The sequence below is a fragment of the Vitis vinifera genome, chromosome 3 (assembly GCF_030704535.1).
Source record: "Vitis vinifera cultivar Pinot Noir 40024 chromosome 3, ASM3070453v1".
NCBI classification, from domain to species: domain Eukaryota; kingdom Viridiplantae; phylum Streptophyta; class Magnoliopsida; order Vitales; family Vitaceae; genus Vitis; species Vitis vinifera.
Window position 1 is genome coordinate 1573433 of NC_081807.1, and position 22089 is coordinate 1595521.

Genomic DNA, 22089 nt, shown 5'->3' on the forward strand with positions numbered 1-22089 from the left:
TGCCTTCATAAACCTTGAAAGCAACATAAAAGACCACATTTTCTTACATTGGGGATGAAATTTCAAATTTTCATGTCATGACATAAGTAGGAGGAGGAGGAGTTTGATTCTTTGAAGGTGGGACTCGATCAAATTAAAGAAAAGGGTGGATGACTTTTCACAAATAATTGAAAGAGTGAGGCCCATAGAGGCAAGAAATGGGAGTAGTGAAAGGACCCACCACAAGGGTCATGCATGTGATGTTGGTGGGAGTTGAACTATTAACTACTAAGGTAGAACAATAATTAACCTATTGATGGGGAGGGAAGCAATTTTATAATAATAAGCATAGCCTTGTTACACAATTTTTCTCTAAGGAGAGAGAGAGAGAGATGCAAAAGGTGGGAGGGAGAGAGAGAGAGAGAGATGCAAAAAGGGGGAGGAGGGAGAAAAATTAAAAAAAAATATCTCATGGAAGCTTCTAATGTGTCTACCTAACACCTTTGAAAAAGAAAAAGAAAGGGTGAAATGTTGAAAAGTGACCCCCTTTTTCCATTTGGGAAGGGTCATTGTTTTTTGGATCTTGTTTCAAAGGAGCTTACCACTCATGTGTCCTTTTGTTTATGCTCTCATCCAAATATGTCTCTCACCCTCTGCTTTTTAGGGTTGGAGGGGTTGGCTATTCATCCCTTCCATCTTCTCATTCTTTTATTTTGTTTTATTTTATTTTCTTCGAGCCCCGATCTTCTTTCACTTTTGTGTCAACTCCGATGATCCGTTGCCAAATTATATTTAAAATAAGGTTGGTATCACTAAGACATCGACGTAATTATGATAATAATTTATGAATAACGGGTAAGTACATAGTTAAGCCAAAACAAAATTTATGAAAGGTCAAGCACAACTAAAATGGTCCTTATGGTCCGAGCCAAGTGACATAACCCATTAATTGATGTTGGTGGTTTGGTACCAAGATGGTGGGTCTAACCCCTTGACCCTCTAAATGGGTCAAATCTAAGCTTATTGGATGCTACTAAGCCTTCCAAGATACGGAATGTATAAGATAGATTTTATACCTGGTGTAAACTAAATTCTAGTCATGATGAGTTTCTCTAGAAAAAATGCACTTAAAATTCTGCTATTTTTGTCTTGAATTTTAAGCCCCCTTAACAAACATGAGAGATCCCAGTAAGGCAAGAATTAACTCAAGTTGAAGTAGTTTTCTCACAAAAATGCCATAAGGGGACAGGGTCATGAAAGCTTTGGAACAAAAAAATTTATGGCTAGTTAGAGTTTCAATTTGTAATAGTTTGGTAGTTGGATCATAGCTTAGACAATTATTGGTAGAAAAAAATGATACCATGGCCTGTGGTTAGTTTCTTCACGCCTCTAAATTATATATATAGTGTTTGTAGCTTTTTAATAAATTTTGGAAGAGATAGGTTGCCCACCTCTCCCTCTCCCTCTCCCTCTCCCTCTATTCTCCTCCTCTCACAGCTTATCCATTGTCCTTCCAAGTGAAAAATCAACCTTTTCCAAAAAGCAGAACTAGAAAAGAAAACCCAATAAATATTTTTGAAATTTTTTATATCACATGAATCAAGATATATAACAAAAGATTCATGAAAAAAGACATGGTTTTTAAGATAAAGATGTATGTGGAGAGAAAATTATTTGGTAGAAAAATGTGGGTTTTGGAAGAAAAAAATGGGAGAGAAGCCAAAAAGGGAAGACTTGTGACTTGTGTTCATGCAAAGATACCAAATCCATTATTTTGTTGGAGAAGAAAATAGGGAGGAACCCATTATTTGATTTTGAAAGTATAGAAGAACAATGACTCTCTCTATATTTCTCACTCTCTCTGTGTGTGTGCGCAGGTGGCAACAACAACCACAACTGGACTGGCATGAAAATTTGGTGGGGGTATGACAAACCCCAACTTTTTTCCAGGAAAGTACTGAGAGAGAAAATGAAAAAAAAAAAAAAATAGTCTCTGGATTTGGGGATGAATAATGAGAGAGATTCCAAATTGGAAATGGAAAACATTGAAACAATTCTGCACAAAGAACAAGCTGGTGATGATCATCTTCTCTGTACTGGTACTATATATATATATATATATATAACACTATGAACTAAAAATTATACAAATAAGGGAAGAGGAGAAAAGTAGAGAGATTTTGAGCCTAATATCAATCTCTTTCTTTCTCATTTCTCTCAATTCTGTTTCTGCTACATAATCCAAACCCCACTTCCATTTTCCTCTTTCTTATTTCATCTCCAAACCTCTGTAATCCAAAACCCCAGATGTCAACCCTAAGAAGTCATACCCAGAGCTGCTGCTTCCACTACTAGTACCAATACTGCAACTGCACTCCTCACTATTTGGTATTCCCAAACTGCATGCAAAGCAAAGAGTAGTGCTGCTACTCCTCCCACCAGTCTTCAATGGCGTCTCAGCTTGGGGTTGGTATGGTGGGCTGATTCTGAGCTCAAGGTTGAGGTCTGGACACTTTTCCGTAACTGGGTTTTTCTCAGTTTTGCACCCAAATCCACCAGTACTGCTGATATTGATCTTCTCCTCTTCCTTAACTGCGGCTGCGAAAGATATGGTTGTAACGTCCGGTGAGGGCTCGTTGATGGGGCGATGAGTAGACGGATCGATGCCTCGGTTCAGAAGCTTTCTCCGTATGTGGGTGTTCCAGTAATTCTTTATTTCATTATCTGTTCTTCCTGGTAATCTCCCAGCTATAAGAGACCATCTGCAAACAAGATCCAAAAAGATGGATTAGACCCCATATACTTAGAATTCAGAATTCGATTGTGGAGTGATGTGAATTATGCTTACTTGTTGCCAAGGAGACTATGCAGTTTGATGATGAGTTCATCTTCTTCCTCGGTGAAGTTTCCCCGCTTGAGGTCAGGCCTCAGGTAGTTTATCCATCGGAGGCGGCAACTTTTCCCACATCGGAGAAGGCCTGCGGCCTTGGGGAGAGACCTCCAGCAGCCCTCGCCGTGTGCCCGGATATAAGCGATGAGGCGATCATCTTCCTCCTTGGTCCATGCCCCTTTGTTTGTATGAGCTTTCTCACAGCAAGGAGACCTCCCCATTGAGCTGAATCACAAGCAGAAGGAAAAACTGGCAGCTATAAAAGCTATAGAATTGTGTACAGTTTTAGCAGTAGTGATGGTGGTGGTGGTGATGGGGGGGGTGGTGGGTAGGGAGACGGAGGCCTTTTGTTTTTGGTATTGTTGCTGAAAAAAGCATCAAGGCCGGCCTTTATGAGGACTTGTGATGGGGTTTTATAGGCTTTTGACTCTCAAATTGAGAGAGAAAAAGAGAAAGAAAGAGGGAAGAGAGAGAGAGAGAGAGAGACTAATTGCTTCTAGATGTGAGTTGGTGAGACAGGTTTGAGGGAGAGTGGCTGGTGGCCTTTCTCTTGATGATATTGGCATCATCATCATATAATAAAGTTAAAAAGAAAGTCATTAACTATAGGGTAACCTTCAGGTAGGTGTAAAGCAAAAGTACTAAAGTATAGCAAGACAAGGTGTGATCACTGCCCTTTCCATTTTTCTTTTTAATTAATTTCTTTTCTCCTTATATTATATATTAATAATTTTATTTAACCCTCAAATCTCCTCCTAATTCAAGAGATGACATATACCCTAATACATGTACACCTTAGTCCTTATATTATAGTATGTTGTTGGAACTAACACCATTAGGGCTTTTTATTTTTATTTGACATAGCTAGGGTTTGAGTTCATTTCAAGCAGGATTGAGTGTTCTTAGTGTTGATGGGATCATAAAAAAAAGTTGTTGTTTTAGTAAGTTAGTTGTAGTGGGGGATTGGGAAAGAAAATGTCCAAGTGGTTTTGGCTATTCTTGTGCATAAGTGTAGAGATGGTAGTTGTGGATTTTTATTCTATTGTTGCTCTATCAAGCATATGAGAGAGAGAGAGAGAGAGAGAGAGAGAGAGAGAGAGAGAGAGAGAGAGGGTTTCTAGAAGAGTTGGAGGTTGGGTTCAAGGAGGATGATGAAAGAAAAAAGGTTGAATAGGGGGCAAAAGGGAAATGAGTGTGGTTGTGGTTGTATGTGGGCTTTGGTTCACCTTCCACTTTTCTTTTTTCTCCCCCAACCTTGTGGTGCAAGTTTAGGCAATAAGGGTAGGGTTAGGGGATATGGAGGGTTTGATTCACCTTTTTGTTGTTATCTCCCCTCCAATTTGCAAATTATTTGTTACCCACCACCACCACACATGGCTTTTCTCCTCGCACACTCCCTTTGAAAGCAACTTGTGCCCATCATCCTCAACTCTTGCTATCAATTGGTTTTGATGATTTGAGAGAGAGAGAGAGAGAGAGAGAGAGAGAGAGGGAGAGCAAAGTCTGCCCACTTGTGTAAATTTGTGTGTATTTTACCTACCTTTTCACCACTGACTATCCCTCCACCTTTAGTCCATTTCTGCCTTCACTTTTGATGTTGAACTATTGCTCCATTTATTTTCTTATTCCAACTAGTCCTCTTTATCTTTTCCCAAGAGAACCCACCTAAGCTTATCCATTTCTTTTTCCATCCAACATTTCAAAACCAAGAAAAAATGTAACTTACCCTATTTATTACTCCACATCCTCTCGTGTGTTAAATGATTTTGGATAAAATTTTGAAAATATGGGTATTCTCCTTTCAAACATGAGAATCTTATACTTTTCTTCAACAATAAGTATTTTTAAGATACTTCTTTTACCACTAAAGACACAATTTAAAAGGGGGAAAATCATTTAAGTCTCAATTGTCTGTGCCTCTCTTGAGGCTTAATCAAATGCCAAATCTCATTGTTCCCTAGGATGGCCAAGCTGTCCCTATCCTCACCAGCCTTCCCCTCCCTACATATAACCACACACAAACACATGGAGAAACCTGAACAGAAAAAAAAAAAAAAAAAGGAGAGAGAGAGAGAGAGAGAGAGAGAGAGAGAGAACAATGAGAATGATATGATAATTATGTGAGTGGTTAAGAAATTTGGGAGGTGTGGGTTAGGATTGGCAATAATCTTCAATTGTATGGTGAGAGCCAGCACAGCAGCACGTGGATGTAATGTGCTTAGGTATAGAACAAGACTCGTGGGGTTGTCCTTAAAACCTTTTACCTACCTACCTCTTTGGCTGTCCTCCCCCATGTGGGACTCTCCTGAACCTCAGCACCATGAGGGGTCTGTTTCAAAAATGACCCACATGGAGGATAAAGCTTCTTCTCTAATGTTTCCTTTCTCATTCATTTTTTTAGTCTTCTCATTACATTATCGATGGAGATTGAGGCACCTACTTCTAACCTAATCTTTCTCTCTGCCACCTTGTTTTTAAGGTAGCTTCAACTAAGTTGCTGGTAAGAAACCTGAACTCTGGTACAAACCCCTTTCAATGGGAAAATGTAAAAGAATCGCTCACAAAAATTAAATTAGAATTTTTTTTTAATCTGAAAATAAGACCTAACTTAAATACAGACAATACAACATCTCAAAAATAAACACGACCTCTGCATACTTTTATATGAATAAGCATCACCCGAAATGTGATTTGCACACAAGACCCACATGTATGTGGACCTGGATTATGAAAAGGTATGAGATGACCCTACTTATTTTAAAGGGGAATGAGAGGGTAATTGAAGAACTCATTCATTCTATTATTTGCCCCAAAATGGGGAAAATCCTTCTAATTTTGCCTTAACCAGCAAGCTTTAGGCAGACCTGTAGGATATATTATTGCTGTTATTATTGATGGAAAAACTAGAACTCTATTGCGCGGTACATGATAAGAGTGACCTTAAATAAAGAGATCATACACAGGGCGGGTCTTGTTTACTTCATTCTTTTGCGAACCTCGTAGAAGTAACTCAGGATCACCACTGCAGCAGCAACTACAACTCCTACAGCGCTCTGTGCCAATACGGTGCTGTCTTTGGCAATGACCTTGGAGCCGGAGGAACTTGAAGGAGTAAACCCCAGCTCTGAGAGTTTCTTATGAGATACTGCATAGTCCCTAAAGAATGCATCCTCATCCTGCGAGAAGCGAAGAGTTGGGAATGAACTAAGCAAATAATTATAGCTACTATGAATGTCCAAGGAGGGCAAATGGAATAAAATGGTGAGAACAGCCTATCTGAGGACAAAAGCCAACTGGACTAAGTTGAATTGATCCAGAAATGCATCAATCTTAACTGATTGAGAGTATCCTACAAATGGCTCTAGTCCAAAAATCATAGCAAACAGAAAAACAGCCATTCAATGGTTATAGCGCCTTAAAAAGGTTTTGACATTCATATTCACCATAGTTTTAAAAGGCGAACTTTAAGCGCACCTAAGCTCAAGGCACCACTACTCCCTAGTTATAGCGCCTTGCTTGCCAAGATATGCATCTTATTGAAAAAGCGTACCTTATCAGCTTTACTCTTTCTTATTATTATTAAAATTTCTAATTATATACTGAAATTTATATAAATTCGATACTTTTTTATTGAATGCTTCTTTTAAATGTTTCAAATCTTAAATTTTTTATTGATCAGATTAGATTTTGAATCATATTTTACAAAATTGATGTGTATCCTAGATAGCATTTCACTTCACTCAAGTGCGCCCCTTGTCTTGTGCCTTGCGCTTAAGTTATAGGAGACTTTTGCACCTTAGGTATGCCTTGTGCCCTTTTAAAACTATAATATTCATCTAAAGGTATGCATTGTTGCATAATAGCCAGCAATAAGTCACGTTTGGGCCATAGTGGGATAGGATTAAATTCAGGTAGAAAAAGTGATGCTGGAACCAATCAATTATTAGGGGCCCAATCCAGAGCAAACCTATAGGCCCAAATTAATTTTGAAAATATCCTTAGAACAATGAAATATAAATGCTAAATCAAGCTATCCTGACCAAAACTAGACTGTTTACAATCAGGTTAAATTCAGTTCAGAAAATGGCATGTTTGATGAATTGATCAACTCAAAATCTACTTGCTTTACTGAATTGAGGTTTGGATCATGGCTGGCTTTGCTATCCCTACTAGGGCACAGTTGGGCCAAATTCAGTTGTAACAGCAAAGGCAATACTAAATGCTATGATGCTATGCAGAACAATTTGGTGAAGTTTAAACTCCAAACCAACACTAAATATGTTATAGTAATCAGGTGGTGGTGCTTTCTGCTTTTGAGAAGTAAGGAAAAGAAAAAACTCATGATAAAGGTTGCTGCCATCTGTCTATATGTTAGTTCTGAAGGGCATCATAAAATACAAAATGGTTAAGAACATAATTGGACAAATTGAAACAAGCCAATATTACCTTTGCATACAGCTCAACATAACCACGGAACTCAGGATCATCCAATAAAGCCTTGTCTGTTGGAAGTTTCAACAGCCCCTCTGATTCCCCTTGCAGTAACTCCCTGTTTAGATAATAATAATGATTATCATTTAATGGATGGTTAGAACTTAACAGATTTTTATAATGTTGTTAAATATATAAATGAGATAATATAGGTTCATAAAGAAATTAGTCAATCAAGTCAATCCCTCATTTATGTCGTACACAAAGTATGAGTTATCAAACTTCAGAGGATTCTTAGTCCAAGGGCCATCAAAACCCGATCGCTCTGGATGTGCCCTTCCCTGTAGCATCAAACCAACCAAACTATATAAATGTGTGTACATATTGCCGAAAAAGACGTATGATTGTAAATCTGAAGGGAGAACTACCAATGTGTGCCCTCCTGACAATGCCACAATATCCTTGCCAGACAGGCCCATCCGGTAAAAAATGTCCCTAAGATGTGATACCCCTACATCAACATTTGGAAGAGAATATGAATTTGAACATATTCATATATAACCTAGTCAAACTGCATCAATGCATGCAAAAGTACACTTCTCCTAAGGCATCATGATGATGAGAAAGGAGTCATTAAAAAAGAACAGAACATTAATGGAAGCTATATTTGGATAGTTTGCAAGTTTACATGATAGTGACATGAAATAGCTGTTGAAAAAGCTAAAGTGCTTATGATTCCACTTTCTCTCCCAATCATTACATTTCGTGTAAAATTTAAAGTTCCACCAGCAGACATGATAAATCACGGATCCAAGAAACCTCAATGCTTGTTATGGTACACAGCTGAATCTTACACAAAAATATTCATCTTAAAAAAAAAAAAACCCTCCAAATTCTACACATACTAATTACTGAACTGGTTTAGATGAAGAGCACATGACCAGGACTTAATGGAAACAAGGAAAAGGTCACTAACTTACTATCCAAGTCAAGATCTTTAACATCCAAAGATTCTCTGAAGGTGTTAGTTTACAAAGGAAAGCTTATGCGAACCCATGCAAAGAGAGTTTGTTCTATCGTATTATCATGTGAATATAAAAGATGTAACCTGTCATAATTAAACATTACATTACATTACATTTTTATAAGCATTTTCATGGACCCCATGTATCTCTTTATCCAATACTTAGTGAAACACAAATCCCTGGATCCCTGAAAATTGAACCTCACATCATGCACCTTAAGATCCTCTCATGCCATGCTTTGACAAGTCTTCATATCTTCACACAAAAAAAGTTTCAACAATCCATATGACAAAGGGAGCTTGAGTACCCTAAAGCAAAGAAATCATAATAATACATACCCTATAACTAGGCACCAAAAACTTTTGTGCCCTACATTTTTATGTTCCCCCCCCCCCCCAAATACAAAGGACATACAGCCCCATCATTTGAGGGTGTGCGATCTGTGCCTTCAAGCATAGTCATGGGTCAAAAGTTTTCTTATCTCATTGACCAACTGCCAGATTTAGGTGGGATATAGAGCTTCAGAAAGCAAAAACTAGTTTCCAGCAGCAAGCAAATGCATGCCCACCACGCATCCTAACAAAATACTTAATCCCAGAAGAGAACAACTGCTACTTATCTTGTCTAAGATTCACCCACTCAAGGATGTTTGCAGGTTCTCTAAAATAAATAGTGGAAAGTTCAAACAAGGGCATGCACATTTACTAGCATCTTTCTGATATGTTAGCTGAAAAAGGTTTGCAAGTTTACCAAGGAAATACTGAATGTCCACAGAAGGCATGCTAAATTTTATAAGCATCTTCCTGAGACATGCTTTACAAACATTAGATCAGCACTGCCCATGAATAATATTGCTAAACTTTTATGATTGAAGCATAATGACTAAAATGTATTTCCATGGTTCAGATATATGAGCGATAAATACTCAAGTTCTGAATTGAAGAGACCTTTAAGAGAAATATGCAATCCCACAAATGCAAAGTCTTAGGGAATAACATGAATCATTCCCTTAAAACATGTTACTTGTTATACATTCAAAATGTAATGTTAGCAATGGTAACTTCTCATTATCTTCCTACTTTGCTCGACTTCTTTGACCAGCACCACATGTATTTTGAACATAATATGATTCCATATATTATTAATACAGACTTATAATGAAAAAAGAACCAAGAGCAACAGACACTAATTCATTAATGGGGTATTATACCCAACCATTTTCTATTGGAATGGTTGTTCAACGCAATTCTTTACTTTTTCCTCAATTATGTAGAACCAAAACAGCTCTATAGAATGGTAAAGTTAGGCCATAATGTGGTCACAGAAAGCTGATCATCCATGTGAACAGAGAATTTCAAAACTTTTATATGCCTATGGTCCAATCACGAGTCATTTATGAAGCATAACACATAATATAAACCAAACTATACACTCAAAAACTTTTTGTTCATAAAGAAGCTCTGATTAACGACAATTATAGGCCATTTTGGAATGATATTAGAAAACCTTTTTTGGCAGCTGGAAGCCGCCCTTCCTTGGGAGAAATCATTGAATCCTGAAACAAAGACATAAACGGTTACAAGAGCGATTATTTGGTAAGTGATAACAAGCTATGTTATCAAGATGCCACATTAACATACCTTTCTACCAGGTACAAAGTCAATGGTGGGGCCTCCTGTGATCTCAACTGCAACAACTCCTGAAAGCTAAAAAAAAAAAGACAATTGGTTAATTATGAATAAGTTCACTCTTCATATTTACAAGAAACATGGATAGAGCATGCTACTAGATTGGTGTTCATTACTCATGTAAGATAGATGGGCATTGTGACAGTAAATCTCCACATCGAAGGATAGTGAAGATAATGTCAATCCATGATTTGCATTTGAGAGTGTTCATGAACACAACATGCATGACATTGACAAAGGTAATCTGTTCTATTAATCAATGCACACAAATATGCTTGTTTGGACACTCTTCATAAGCTTGCCCTTTTTCTTCCCTTTTTCTCTCAATTATAACACTTATCCTTTACTAAATTTCTATCCATCAACTTTTTGGTTGGCCTCTTTTTTTTTTCTTTTTTTCTTTTTTCCTTTTTTTGCCGTTTGTTTGTTTACAAACTGTTTGAATGATTTCTATTCATATAGAAATTACTAAATCTGTATAAAGAAATATATGAGAAACTCTTAAGATGTTTCATTCCATAGAACAATATACATATGTTAAGACACCTGCCATGTGTAGCATGATCATCTATTCTTATTTCTGACTTCAAGACCCATGCTACATTCAAACTATTTAGTAATTTGGAAATTCCTAAGCAGAAAATGGTTCCAGGATTCTCCACTGGTCTCATCTCTTCATAGCAATCATTAAAGCATGAGATGAATAAGAGGATATAACCCACTGAGCACCAATGAAAAAGCAGGAGGATGTTGCCTACAAAATATTCCAAAAAGCAGCTGACCACAGATAATAAGGAAATAAGATCATTCATCTTCCTTGTTGGGAGGATTAAACATCGATTCCAAAAAAAGGTCAATTATCTGCCACACACTTGTAAAAGAACTTTGGAATCATTTCTCAGATCCAGTTCCCTGTCTACCAAACAAAGTTTCTATTTCTTACACATTCAGGTTGGAAGTTATAAACATAGAGAGAGATGCAAATATAAAAGGCTCAGTTTGCATGAACGATGCAATCCACCAGTACAACAAATTCTTTTTTCAAATTCCATTGTGATCTCTCAACTCTTTAATAGCCATGCCAAATAAAATGCCTATCAATCCATTTGGTTCCAAAATGAACCAATTGAATTTCAATAAACAAGAAAATAAATTCATTCCACACTATAATCACCTGGTATAGGTCTGCATAAGTGATCTTTGGGTATTTGGACTTCACTTCCTCTGAAATCAGAAAGGAAAATGCCCATTTAAAATAATCACAAAACCTAACATCAATCCACTTCATAAGAAAGAAATATGGGCAAGAATCCAAACAGACACAAAATGGCATAATTGGATTCTTCAGAAGCTCACAAATTCAAAACAACCAAAAATCTCAACAAAGATTAGAATCCAAACATGAAATAGCTAGTAACAATTATTTGATAAATAATAGAACAGACTGAACAAGCAGCAACCATAGGACCTTCTATTGACTCTTCAAAAAAATTTCACGAGAAAGTAATTAGCACATAATTTATCAATCCGCAGAATATCTAATATGAGTTAAATAAGATGATTCAAACTGCCAAATAATCAAAATTCAATGAATTCCGTCTGCCAGGTAGCTGCCTATATAATTTGGTAATTTCTTGATATCCTTGACAAGGGATATATTTAGAAAACCATAAAGCGGTGGGATAAGGCAAGTGTTTTGATCAAGCCCGTATCAAGTTCCTTCCGGATTAGATATCAAACCCTGCCTTTTTCCTTATTAGCGATAGCTTCAGAGTAAATTATAGGCCAGAAACTGAATAAAATTCTCACCATAACCATCGAATTTCTTCCATATTCCCACATTTTTCTCAGCAGCCAAACAGAACACTAACACACACCACTCGCAAAATTCCAAAAACAAAACTCACCGCAAAAATCAATAGCTATTTTCAAGCCATTATTCGAACCATGAGAGTACTCCTCCTCAGTCCTGATCGAGCCGTTAGGGCCGCCAGTCTTGGTGTGAACATCGTACGTCCCCGCATCATGCCACCTACAATAACAACCACAATTCACCAACCAAAACCACGTTTCCCTCCCGAAACAACATCCAAAAAATAAAAAATAAGTAAAAACCACAAGTGCCTTATTTTCACGGGAAAGTGAGGGAGAAACAGAAAATTACGCCAGGCGGAGCATGATCGGAGCGCAGTTCTTGGAGGCGATGAGAGCTCGGAGATCACGACGAGCCTTGTCGATCTCCTTGAGGTAGTCTGTGTCAACGACGGGTAACGCCATCAAAACTCGGCGTCTGCTGAGCTTCGAAGAAATGAGGAGAGTGATTGGTCTGGGGATTGGGCAAGAGAGGCCAATGGTATAAGATAGAGTTTTTGAGCGGCGATGGGGAAGCCAAACGGCGTCGTTTAAGGAGATATCGTGAGCTTGGGAATTGTTAAACGCGTCGTTTTGTTGAACATATAATAAGGCCAACGGTATGGGCGTTGGCGGTAGGGAGGATAAGAGGGCGATCGCCTTGGAGATTTGTGCATGTAAACGACGTCGTTTTTGTGGGCGGGAGGTGGACAAAAATTTTAACTCTATGCTTGGATTTTGAAAACCGAAAAACATGAGAGAAGAAAATAGAGAAAAATTAAATTAAATTAAAATATTATTTTTTATATTTTAAAATTTTATTTTTCTTTCCTTACTAGAGGGGTTATTAGCTCAGCGTTAGAGCATACCCCTAATAATTGGATCGTTGTGTTTGGACTATAAGGGCTCTTAACCATATGGATGATTCAATGTGTTCATCAATGCTTGATCTTGATATGTAGATCATTCAAGACACATTAATATGACATACTCATATTCAAATTGGAGTTTGAAACAGGTATTTTCGAAAAGAAAAAATATTTTTTTTTTTTATATTTGATTTATTGTGAAAAACAAAAATTAAAATTAAAAATAATTAATATTAATAAAAAAACTTATTTATTTTTAATTATTCAATTTTTATATGGATTATAACTTTCTATCATTGCTCATATTTTCTAATATGATTGAATACTCTTAACACATTTTCTTTTAACAAAATGCAAGAAGTAGAATTTTTATTTAATTTTTAATAAAAACATTTTTAAAACCCATGTCTCAAACATATCAAATTCAATGACAACATCATAATAATTATTTCTAAGTCCACATTTGTAATAGACTGGGGTGAAGAAAGTCAACATCTTCAATCTACATTTTCCTTTCTTCAAATTTTCATTGATTTCTCTGCAAATTGGGTTTGAATATTTAGATTATTGCTAGTACAAAAAAAAAAAAAAAAATGGCAGAGAAAAGATTGGAAAAGGAAAATGGAAGACAGAGAATTTGTCTTTAGAGGAAAATCCAATTGAAGGAAGCTTCTGTGTGAGGTCAGGAACTAGTTCTCCACTGCAGCTCAATCTGAATCTGCCCATTCTTTGAGTCTATCAGGTGGTACTTCTCGTTGATCCGTTTGTTGGTCACGACATCAGCAAGATTGACAACTATGTACCCCAGAGATTCCTGATTCCAGAAAAGTAAGAGACAAACTGTTACGGTGACTTGACAGTATATGAATTCCACTGTAAGGGTTCTTTTCTTCAGGAAAAATACAGGAATAAGAGGGCTTCCAAAGCAAGCAATAAGGTTCCTGTTTGTTTCCTGGGAAATTAATCAGAATGTGCAAGAGCCTTATATGATGATACATATTCTTAAACATATTGTGATTCAAAAGAAGGGAAAAAGTTATTGGTATTATATATACATGTGTTCCTCTTGATCATAAAGACGTATTTTGAAGCTGTAAAAGTGTTGGATCCCGAGTGAACAATATCTGGATGGTAGGAAGCAAGATAAGAAAAAAAGTTCTTGTTTGGTCACTATTTTCAAAAATAGTTTTTTAGAACAACTTTTGAAAACTATTTTTTGATGTTTTATAGAACAAATGTCTATTTCGAAACTTGAATTGTTTTTAACCTATTTTCGTGTTTATAAATATGTTTTAAAGATAATTTTTATGTATAATATTTTATTTTTAATCATTCTTCATATTTGTATAATTATTTTTTAAAACAATTATCAAAAAACAACTAAAAAATGTTCTTTGAAAATACCTTGTTTTTTGTTTTTAATAATAGAAAACTATTTTCTATTTTTTATTTGTAAAATATGTTTTCCTATTTTTTTGTTTTAGATAACAAAAAACTGTTTTCCAAAACAATTACTAAACGGGCCCAAAGTTTTGAACACTGTATATATATGAACTCTTTTTAATCATGTAATAGAATTTTCTCAACTATGTAGGCAACTTTTAAAGTTCTAAGGATGTGTTGGGCTCAAAGCAAGGGATATCTACGTAGAAGGGAACAAATCGTAACAAAATGATAAGAGGGAGTGGGTCATTACAAATATACTATTACTATCGTTGAGCTATTGAGCCCAGAGCGAACAATATCCATATAAGAGGGAGTGAGTCGTTACACATATATTATTACAGAGTTATTACACTCAAAGTAAACAATATAAGAAGCGGGTTGCTAAACATACGATATTACTGATTATCACCCAACAGCAATGATATAATCTTGATTACCACTTGAAGACAATGTACTAAGAAAATAATTTTTTTCCATCCATTCCCTGTTGGGATTGAACCTTATGGGTCCACCATGGTTTGTTTATTTGTTCCAATAAAGGAAGCGTCCCTAGGAATTGAATCTGGGACCAAACCCTTAAGGTCCACCTAAATGTCAATCCTAGTACCATCTGGGCTACTTTATTGGAACAAATAAACAATTGGTGTGATTGAAAGGGCCACGGTCCTGGGCCTTTGGCCTTCCCTTCGGAAGTGCTAAGCGCCATGGGCCCGTAAGGTCAATCCCAACATTCCCATGTTTTAATGTACTATGTGAAGTGAAAAGTATGCAAGATGTACCTTAGGATGCAGCAGGCCGATCCTCTTGGAGGTACTGATGACTTCCACATGCAGTTTATCGTTAATGGGAGGTTCCTCCAGCATAAACTGGAACTCCTCTTGCCATCTTGGATCTCTGCTCTTCTTTATTGGCTGTACAAGTGAAACATCGTATCAATATTCATACAATTTTGACCAAAAAAAACTACACAGATTCAGTTGAAATGGAATCTACCTTAGTTTTTCTCTCCTCCCCTCTGAAAAGAATCCGGACAAGTGGATTAGTATGGTGCTTTCCTTCCAAATCTTGTGCTTCATGGACTATGACCACAAGCAGACCTCCACCAGGTGGTGTTCCTTCAGGAGCCTTCTCCAGTGTACCTAAATCATCACTCTCCTTCACCATGTCCTCCTCCTTGAAAGGTTTGTATGTCAATTCCACCTCAAGCTGTCCACGGCCTTTGTCATTTTGAGAATCGTTTGGATCCAGGCTCTTAAGGAGGTCAAGAGTCATCATCTTTGGCTCATCCGGAGGAAGTTCTTTCAAAGGCACGACGTTCATTCCCATCTTGTCATGTTTCCCAACCTAAAACGAGCGAATTAAGAGTGTGAGATACAAACATGAAATTGGGAGATGCAATAATTTAGAACATATACCTGCTCCCAGTCATAAACACAAAGCTCTAAAGCTTGCACCCCGGGAACTCTGACAACTAAGTTAAACTCTTCATTCCATTCAGGATTCAAGTTTTTGTGCTTCACAGTAGTCTTCTTCGATGGAAGCTTGTCTTCAGTAAGTCTTAGTTTTACATAGGGGTCTGATGCTCCCAAGAGATCTTTCTTTTTGAGTTTCATCGCCCTCAGAACCTTAACAGTGAGAATTCCTACAGGCCTCTTCATTGCGCTGCAGATTCCAAATGGTGTCACAGACTCAAAACAAAATCTGATGTAACTTTAACGAAAGTCTCATAAGAAAATTTTGAGCCAAATTCAGAAATATACTTGGCTATGTCTAAAATTTGTACGTCAAGGGTTCTTGGCCAGAGATACATGTTGGCAACCTGTTCCTTGATAAGCTCCTGCAGAAAAGAAAGAAAGAGCAGGCTTTCTAGCACCATCAAAACCCGAAAACAGTGACAAAGAAATGGCTAAGTAGAATGCATACAAAACCTTGTATTCTAACTGCTAAGCAATATAAGAAATTTTACCTGAACAAACCGGTAGAGCCCAGGGATTGACATAAGATCAGCCCCTAGAAGCTTTAGTCCAAAATCAACATGAGGCTGCAAAACGATGGAAATCAAATGAGAAAGACCGAGAAACAGAGGAGGAAGAAGAGAAGATGTCCCGTCTTCCCACAAAGCATAAACACAATACTTCAGGCAGAGGCCTAGAATACAAAATCAAATCGGTTATGTGATTGATGAACATGTAAAGGGTTAAACAGTGTGTTCCATTGACATGCTATTAGCTCTTATAATTTCACCTATTATCACAAACCTTCTCCATTAGAGACACGAAGATGTTGGCAAAGCAGGGAAAACTAGGAACCAACGGCTTCATGGTAATACGTGGTAGAGCAAAGACTTGCAAATCCACCACCTGAAATTCTCCACCAAAGTTAATGCCAAATTTTCATAATTGACAAAGATCAAAATCTCTCTTTAACAAAAAGTAAGAATTTGAACTCCTTTTCTTCCTCAGTAAAACAAGTCACAACCTGAGCAGTTGCTTTCAACCCAAAAGCTTTAACAGCAACAGTCACATTTGGATTTGCTGCCCATTTCAAGCATGGCTCCATGATCAACTCCTTCTCATCAGTAGAATAGACTTTTATCCCTGATGAGAATAGTTGAAAAAGAAAAAAATCGAAAACAAATATCACAAGAATAGACTTCAAAATGAGTTGCAGGGGAGATTTTAATGGAAATGGGGTCTCATATCTACTAACCTTGAAAAGTTGGTGGTAGGGATCCTAATGTAAGTGTTTTAAATTCGACTGCATCGATCTTATACTTTAGAATTTGCTCAGCAATGATCGGTGCTGCGGTATCTTTTACAGTCTTGCAAATTGCCTGAGTGAAAAAAACGAGTCATAAACAGATCAATACAGAAATTCATATATGTTACTGCTGAGATTCAAGCATGGGAAAACATGGGAAAACATGGGAAAATACCTTATCCAGATAAGGCCACATGTATTCAATAAACTTGTTCAGCCAGTCAACCTTCATGGAAACAGAAGTATATGAATGAGGATGGGAAGACAAACACACTGGAATCGGTATAGAGGAGATATAATGGCATCAATACTAATTTACATACACGATCAAAATCGGGATTTTTCACCCAAAGGGGTAGCTCTGGAAGCAACCGCTGCAAGCTTTCTGAGTCCTGCTCGGCTAATGGGCGAATATCGGGGTCCTGACCAATGTAATAGTTGGCATCAATCCAAGTTCAGCATTATGTTACAGAACAAGATTCAGAAAAGAGGATTATAACAACGAAGTATATCATGGGAGAAGGAATAACTATCCTAATTGCAGGCCTGAATGCAATCTTACCTCATTTGATTATGTGACTGAGTCAGTTTGGAAAATTTAACTCTTCATGATTACGTAATAATCCTCCGCTTCTATGAATTTTTCTATTTCCTACTTTCTTGCAATAATATAGCCAAACAGAGCACACGAGGAAGGAAAATAATTCTTCAAAACATTCCATGCAAAAGAAAATGAAATTCCACATCCAATCAAGAAAAAGAAAATGCTCTTAAATATGCGTATTTCTATCACAAGAGGCCAACAAGCCTCAAGGAGATCTCCAAATTTCTTTTCCATCGAACCCCTAGAATTTCAAACCCATTTCTCCAAATTCTGTGTGTTTGTTAAAGGAAGAATCCCATAACAGGTTGGGACCCAAATGTCATTTATGAGATTTCCAGGTTTCCTTCTCTTTTCCCTTGATTTCCCAGCAACCAAACAGATGCATTAGAAAATGGGTCATATTACAAAACAAATCTTCATTGTTAAGATGAGAGAGAGACCTTGACATCGCTGGATTCGAAGTAGATAAAGAAAAAATACCCAACCAAAAGCCCAATAGAAATCCCCACTCCGAACCCAAAAAGTCCCAATATACTACTGACGAATCCCATCACAAATCCCCCAGAAACCACACAAATTTCCTCCTCTTTCTTCCCAATTCCCACTACCCAAACAACCCCAAACCCACACCTTTCACACCTCTTCCTCGTCCAATCCGAAAAACCGACAAGAACCCACTTGGAATCTCCTGGAATTCTCCTCAGACCATCATTCCTGCGGCAAATCTACGAAAAATACAATCAAAAACAAGAAATGGCCAAAGAAATGGGATGACCCAGTTGTCCTCGATCAATGCAGATTATGACGTTATTGTATGTCAGAAATGTCATTATTAATGGAGAGAGGAGGGAGAGAAATGAACAGGTGTTGGCACTGCAGATATAGTCGTTAGGAGAGGCAAAAGGGCGACAGTTGTTGAAAATTTGAAGTTTTTTTTTTTCCTTTTTGTTTCTATTTCTGGAAGTCCGAGGAGAGAGAGAGACTTTCTTGTTTGGGCAAATCACATGTTGACGTGTCATGCATGGGGCTGCTGGCGACGTCCACGCGGGGATGCTGGAAACGGCGGATCTAAGCGACGTGGTTTTTAGTCTGCTGGGAGAGTAGGAAATCAAGAAACTGGAACGACGTCGTTTTTAAATGGTACATATTAGTAGCCTACAATAAATATAAACGGTTAAGATCTTCTTGATATATTTGGCACATTATTCATTATTGTAGTAGGAATGATTGGGCTCAATTTTCGGCCCAAAATCGGACTTTTCTCAATAGTACAGTAATTTAAAAAAGTTATGCTTAAATTATTGTAGTAGAAAAAGTTATTACAAATATGTGGTAGTTTTTGTCACATAGGAGAGAGGAGAGAGGAGAGAGGAGAGAGGGTGAGAGAGAGGAAATAGGAGAGAGGATGAACGGATAAAAGGGAACTCGTCTCTTGAAGAGACGAGTTCCATGAAAAAAAAAACAATTTGGAACTAAAGAGAACTCGTCTCTTCAAAAGACGAGTTCCCATGGGAAAAAAAATATTTTTTATTTAAAATATATTTTTTATTTTAAAAAAAATCACAAATTAAAAAAAAAAAATCCTAAAGGGAACTCGTCTCTTCCCATGTAAAAAAAAATATTTTTTTAAAAAATATATATATATTTAAAATGGAAAAAAAATTTTCCTAAAGGGAAAAGACGAGTTCCCATGGAAAAAAATATATATTTTTTTTAAAATATATATTTTTTAAAATATATTTTTGTTTAAAAAAATAAGAGACGAGTTCCCTTGGGAAAAAAAATATATTTTTTTTTAAAATATATTTTTTATTTAAAAAAATCCCAAATTAAAAAAAAAAAAAACAAAACAAAACAAAAGAGACGAGTTCCTATGTTTTTTTTACATGGAACTCGTCTCTTGAAGAGACGAGTTCCTTTAGGAATTTTAAATATATATATATATATATATATTTAAAAAAAAATATTTTTTTTCTGAAGAGACGAGTTCTTTTTTTTTTTTTTTTTTTAAATTTGGGATTTTTTTTAAATATAAAATATATTTTTAAAAAAAAATATTTTTTTCCCCATGGTAACTCGTCTCTTTCAAGAGACGAGTTCCCTATAGGAAAATTTTTTTTTTTTAAATATATATATTTTTTTAAAAAAATATATATATTTTTTTTTAATTTGGGATTTTTTTAAATAAAAAATATATTTAAAAAAAAATTATTATTTTCCCATGGGAACTCGTCTCTTGAAGAGACGAGTTCCTTTAGGATTTTTTTTTTTTTTTTAAATATGGGATTTTATTTTAAATAAAAAATATATTTAAAAAAAAAAAAATTTCCCGTGAAGAGACGAGTTCCCTTTAGGAAATTTTTTTTTTTTTTAAATATATATATATATTTTTAAATATATATATATATTTTTAAATATATATATTTTTTAAAAAAAAATATTTTTTTAAATATATATATTTTTTTTAAAAAATATTTTTTTTTACATGGAAACTCGTATCTTGAAGAGACGAGTTCCCTTGAGGAATTGTTTTTTTTTTTTTTTTTTTAATTTGGGATTTTAAAAAAAAATATTTTTTTTACATGGAACTCGTCTCTTGAAGAGACGAGTTCCTTGAGGAATTGTTTTTTTTTTTTTTTAAATTTGGGATTTTTTTAAATAAAAAATATATTTTAAAAAAATATTTCCCATGGGAATTTAGGATTTTTTTTTTTTTTAAATTTGGGATTTTTTTTAAATAAAAAATATATTTTTTAAAAAAAATATTTTTTTTCCCAAGGGAACTCGTCTCTTAAAGAGACGAGTTCCCATTAGGAATTTTTTTTTTTTTAAATTTGGGATTTTTTTTAAATATAAAATATATTTTTTTCCCCATGGTAACTCGTCTCTTTCAAGAGACGAGTTCCCATTAGGAATTTTTTTTTTTTTTATATATTTTAAATTTGGGATTTTTTTTTAAATATAAAATATATTTTTTTAAAAAAAATATTTTTTTCCCCATGGTAACTCATCTCTTTCAAGAGACGAGTTCCCTATAGAAATTTTCTCTTTTTTTAAAAAAAATATTGTTTTTTTTTTTTTTTTAATTTGGGATTTTTTTAAATAAAAAATATATTTAAAAAAAAATTATTATTTTCCCATGGGAACTCGTCTCTTCAAGAGACGAGTTCCCTTTAGGAAATTTTTTTTTTCTTTTTTTCTTTTAATTTGGGATTTTTTTTAAAACAAAAAATATATTTTAAAAAAATATATTTTTTTTTTCCATGGGAACTGTCTCTTCAAGAGACGAGTTCCCTTTAGGAAATTTTTGAAGAGACGAGTTCCCTTTAGGAAAAATTTTTTTTTTCTTTTTTTTTTTTTTAATTTGAGATTTTTTTTAAAACAAAAAATATATTTAAAAAAAATATTTTTTTTTTTCCCATGGAACTCGTCTCTTGAAGAGACGAGTTCCCTTTAGGAATTTTTTTTTTTTTAAATATATATATTTTTTAAAAAAAATATTTTTTTTTTACATAGGAACTCGTCTCTTGAAGAGACGAGTTCCCTTTAGGATTTTTTTTTTTTTTAATTTGAGAGTTTTTTTTAAATAAAAAATATATTTTTTTAAATAAAAAAAAAAAAAATCGCATGGGGAATTTTTAAAAAATTTTATCCGTTCACCCTCTCTCCTCTCTCTCACCCTCTCTCTTCTCTCCTCTCTCCTATGTGGCAAAAACTACCAAGATTTTTTTAAATAAAAAATATATTTAAAAAAAAAATATTTTTTTTCCCAAGGGAACTCGTCTCTTGAAGAGACGAGTTCCCTTTAGGAATTTTTTTTTTTTTTTTTAATTTGGGATTTTTTTTAAAACAAAAAATATATTTTAAAAAAAATATTTTTTTTTTCCATGGGAACTCGTCTCTTGAAGAGATGAGTTCCCTTTAGGAAATTTTTTTTTTCCTTTTTAAATATATATATTTTAAAAAAAAAAAAAAAATTTTACATGGGAACTCGTCTCTTGAAGAAACGAGTTCCCTTTAGGATTTTTTATTTTTTTTTTTAATTTGTGATTTTTTTTAAATAAAAAATATGTTTTTTTTAAAAAATATTTTTTTTGCCATGGGAACTCGTCTTTTGAAGAGACGAGTTCCCTTTAGTTCCAAATTGTTTTTTTTTTCATGAAAACCCTCTCTCCTTTCTCCTATCTCCTCTCTCTCTCACCCTCTCTCCTCTCTCCTCTCTCCTCTCTCCTCTCTCTTATGTGGCAAAAACTACCACATATTTATAATAACTTCTTCTACTACAATAATTTAAGCATAACTTTTTTAAATTACTGTACTATTGAGAAAAGTCCCTCAAAATCTGTCCGAGCCTTAGACTTTCAAGACGTGGGCCAGTTTGAATGTTGGGTTTGTCTCGATTCGATTTTTTATTTTTTTTAATCAAAACAACTTTAAAAAAAAAAAAAGACGAAATTTTTATTTTTTTTTTCTTGAAAATCTAATAATTTTATCAGTTATCTGAAATTGATAAATCTAACAACTGCATAATGATTAAAAAAATAGA

At 35.0% G+C, this 22089-nt stretch overlaps 3 protein-coding genes across 3 annotated transcripts; all 3 read right to left on the reverse strand.

The window, feature by feature from the left end:
- Positions 1-2227: 2227 nt before the first annotated feature.
- MYB4A (flavonoid-related R2R3 MYB 4a repressor transcription factor) lies at positions 2228-3103 on the reverse strand. Its single transcript, NM_001281200.1, is given in 2 exon segments — positions 2228-2741; positions 2828-3103. Coding segments are annotated over 2 exon segments (756 nt in total). The 5' UTR covers positions 3091-3103; the 3' UTR covers positions 2228-2248.
- A 2545-nt stretch (positions 3104-5648) lies between these two features.
- LOC100246866 (L-ascorbate peroxidase 3) lies at positions 5649-12478 on the reverse strand. The gene is made up of 9 exons (XM_002278245.4): positions 12178-12478; positions 11921-12045; positions 11188-11237; positions 9966-10031; positions 9832-9880; positions 7729-7811; positions 7562-7641; positions 7316-7418; positions 5649-6045 (listed from the first exon to the last, which is right to left on the reverse strand). Exons 1-9 carry the CDS (start codon positions 12288-12290, stop codon positions 5845-5847), a joined length of 870 nt encoding a protein of 289 aa, XP_002278281.1. The 5' UTR covers positions 12291-12478; the 3' UTR covers positions 5649-5844.
- A 751-nt stretch (positions 12479-13229) lies between these two features.
- LOC100241744 (synaptotagmin-2) lies at positions 13230-18631 on the reverse strand. Its single transcript, XM_002278305.4, has 12 exons — positions 17984-18631; positions 17263-17361; positions 17115-17165; positions 16889-17012; positions 16658-16776; positions 16438-16539; positions 16146-16220; positions 15940-16016; positions 15595-15841; positions 15173-15523; positions 14959-15090; positions 13230-13547 (listed from the first exon to the last, which is right to left on the reverse strand). Exons 1-12 carry the CDS (start codon positions 18092-18094, stop codon positions 13416-13418), a joined length of 1620 nt encoding a protein of 539 aa, XP_002278341.1. The 5' UTR covers positions 18095-18631; the 3' UTR covers positions 13230-13415.
- Between the last annotated feature and the right edge of the window lie 3458 nt (positions 18632-22089).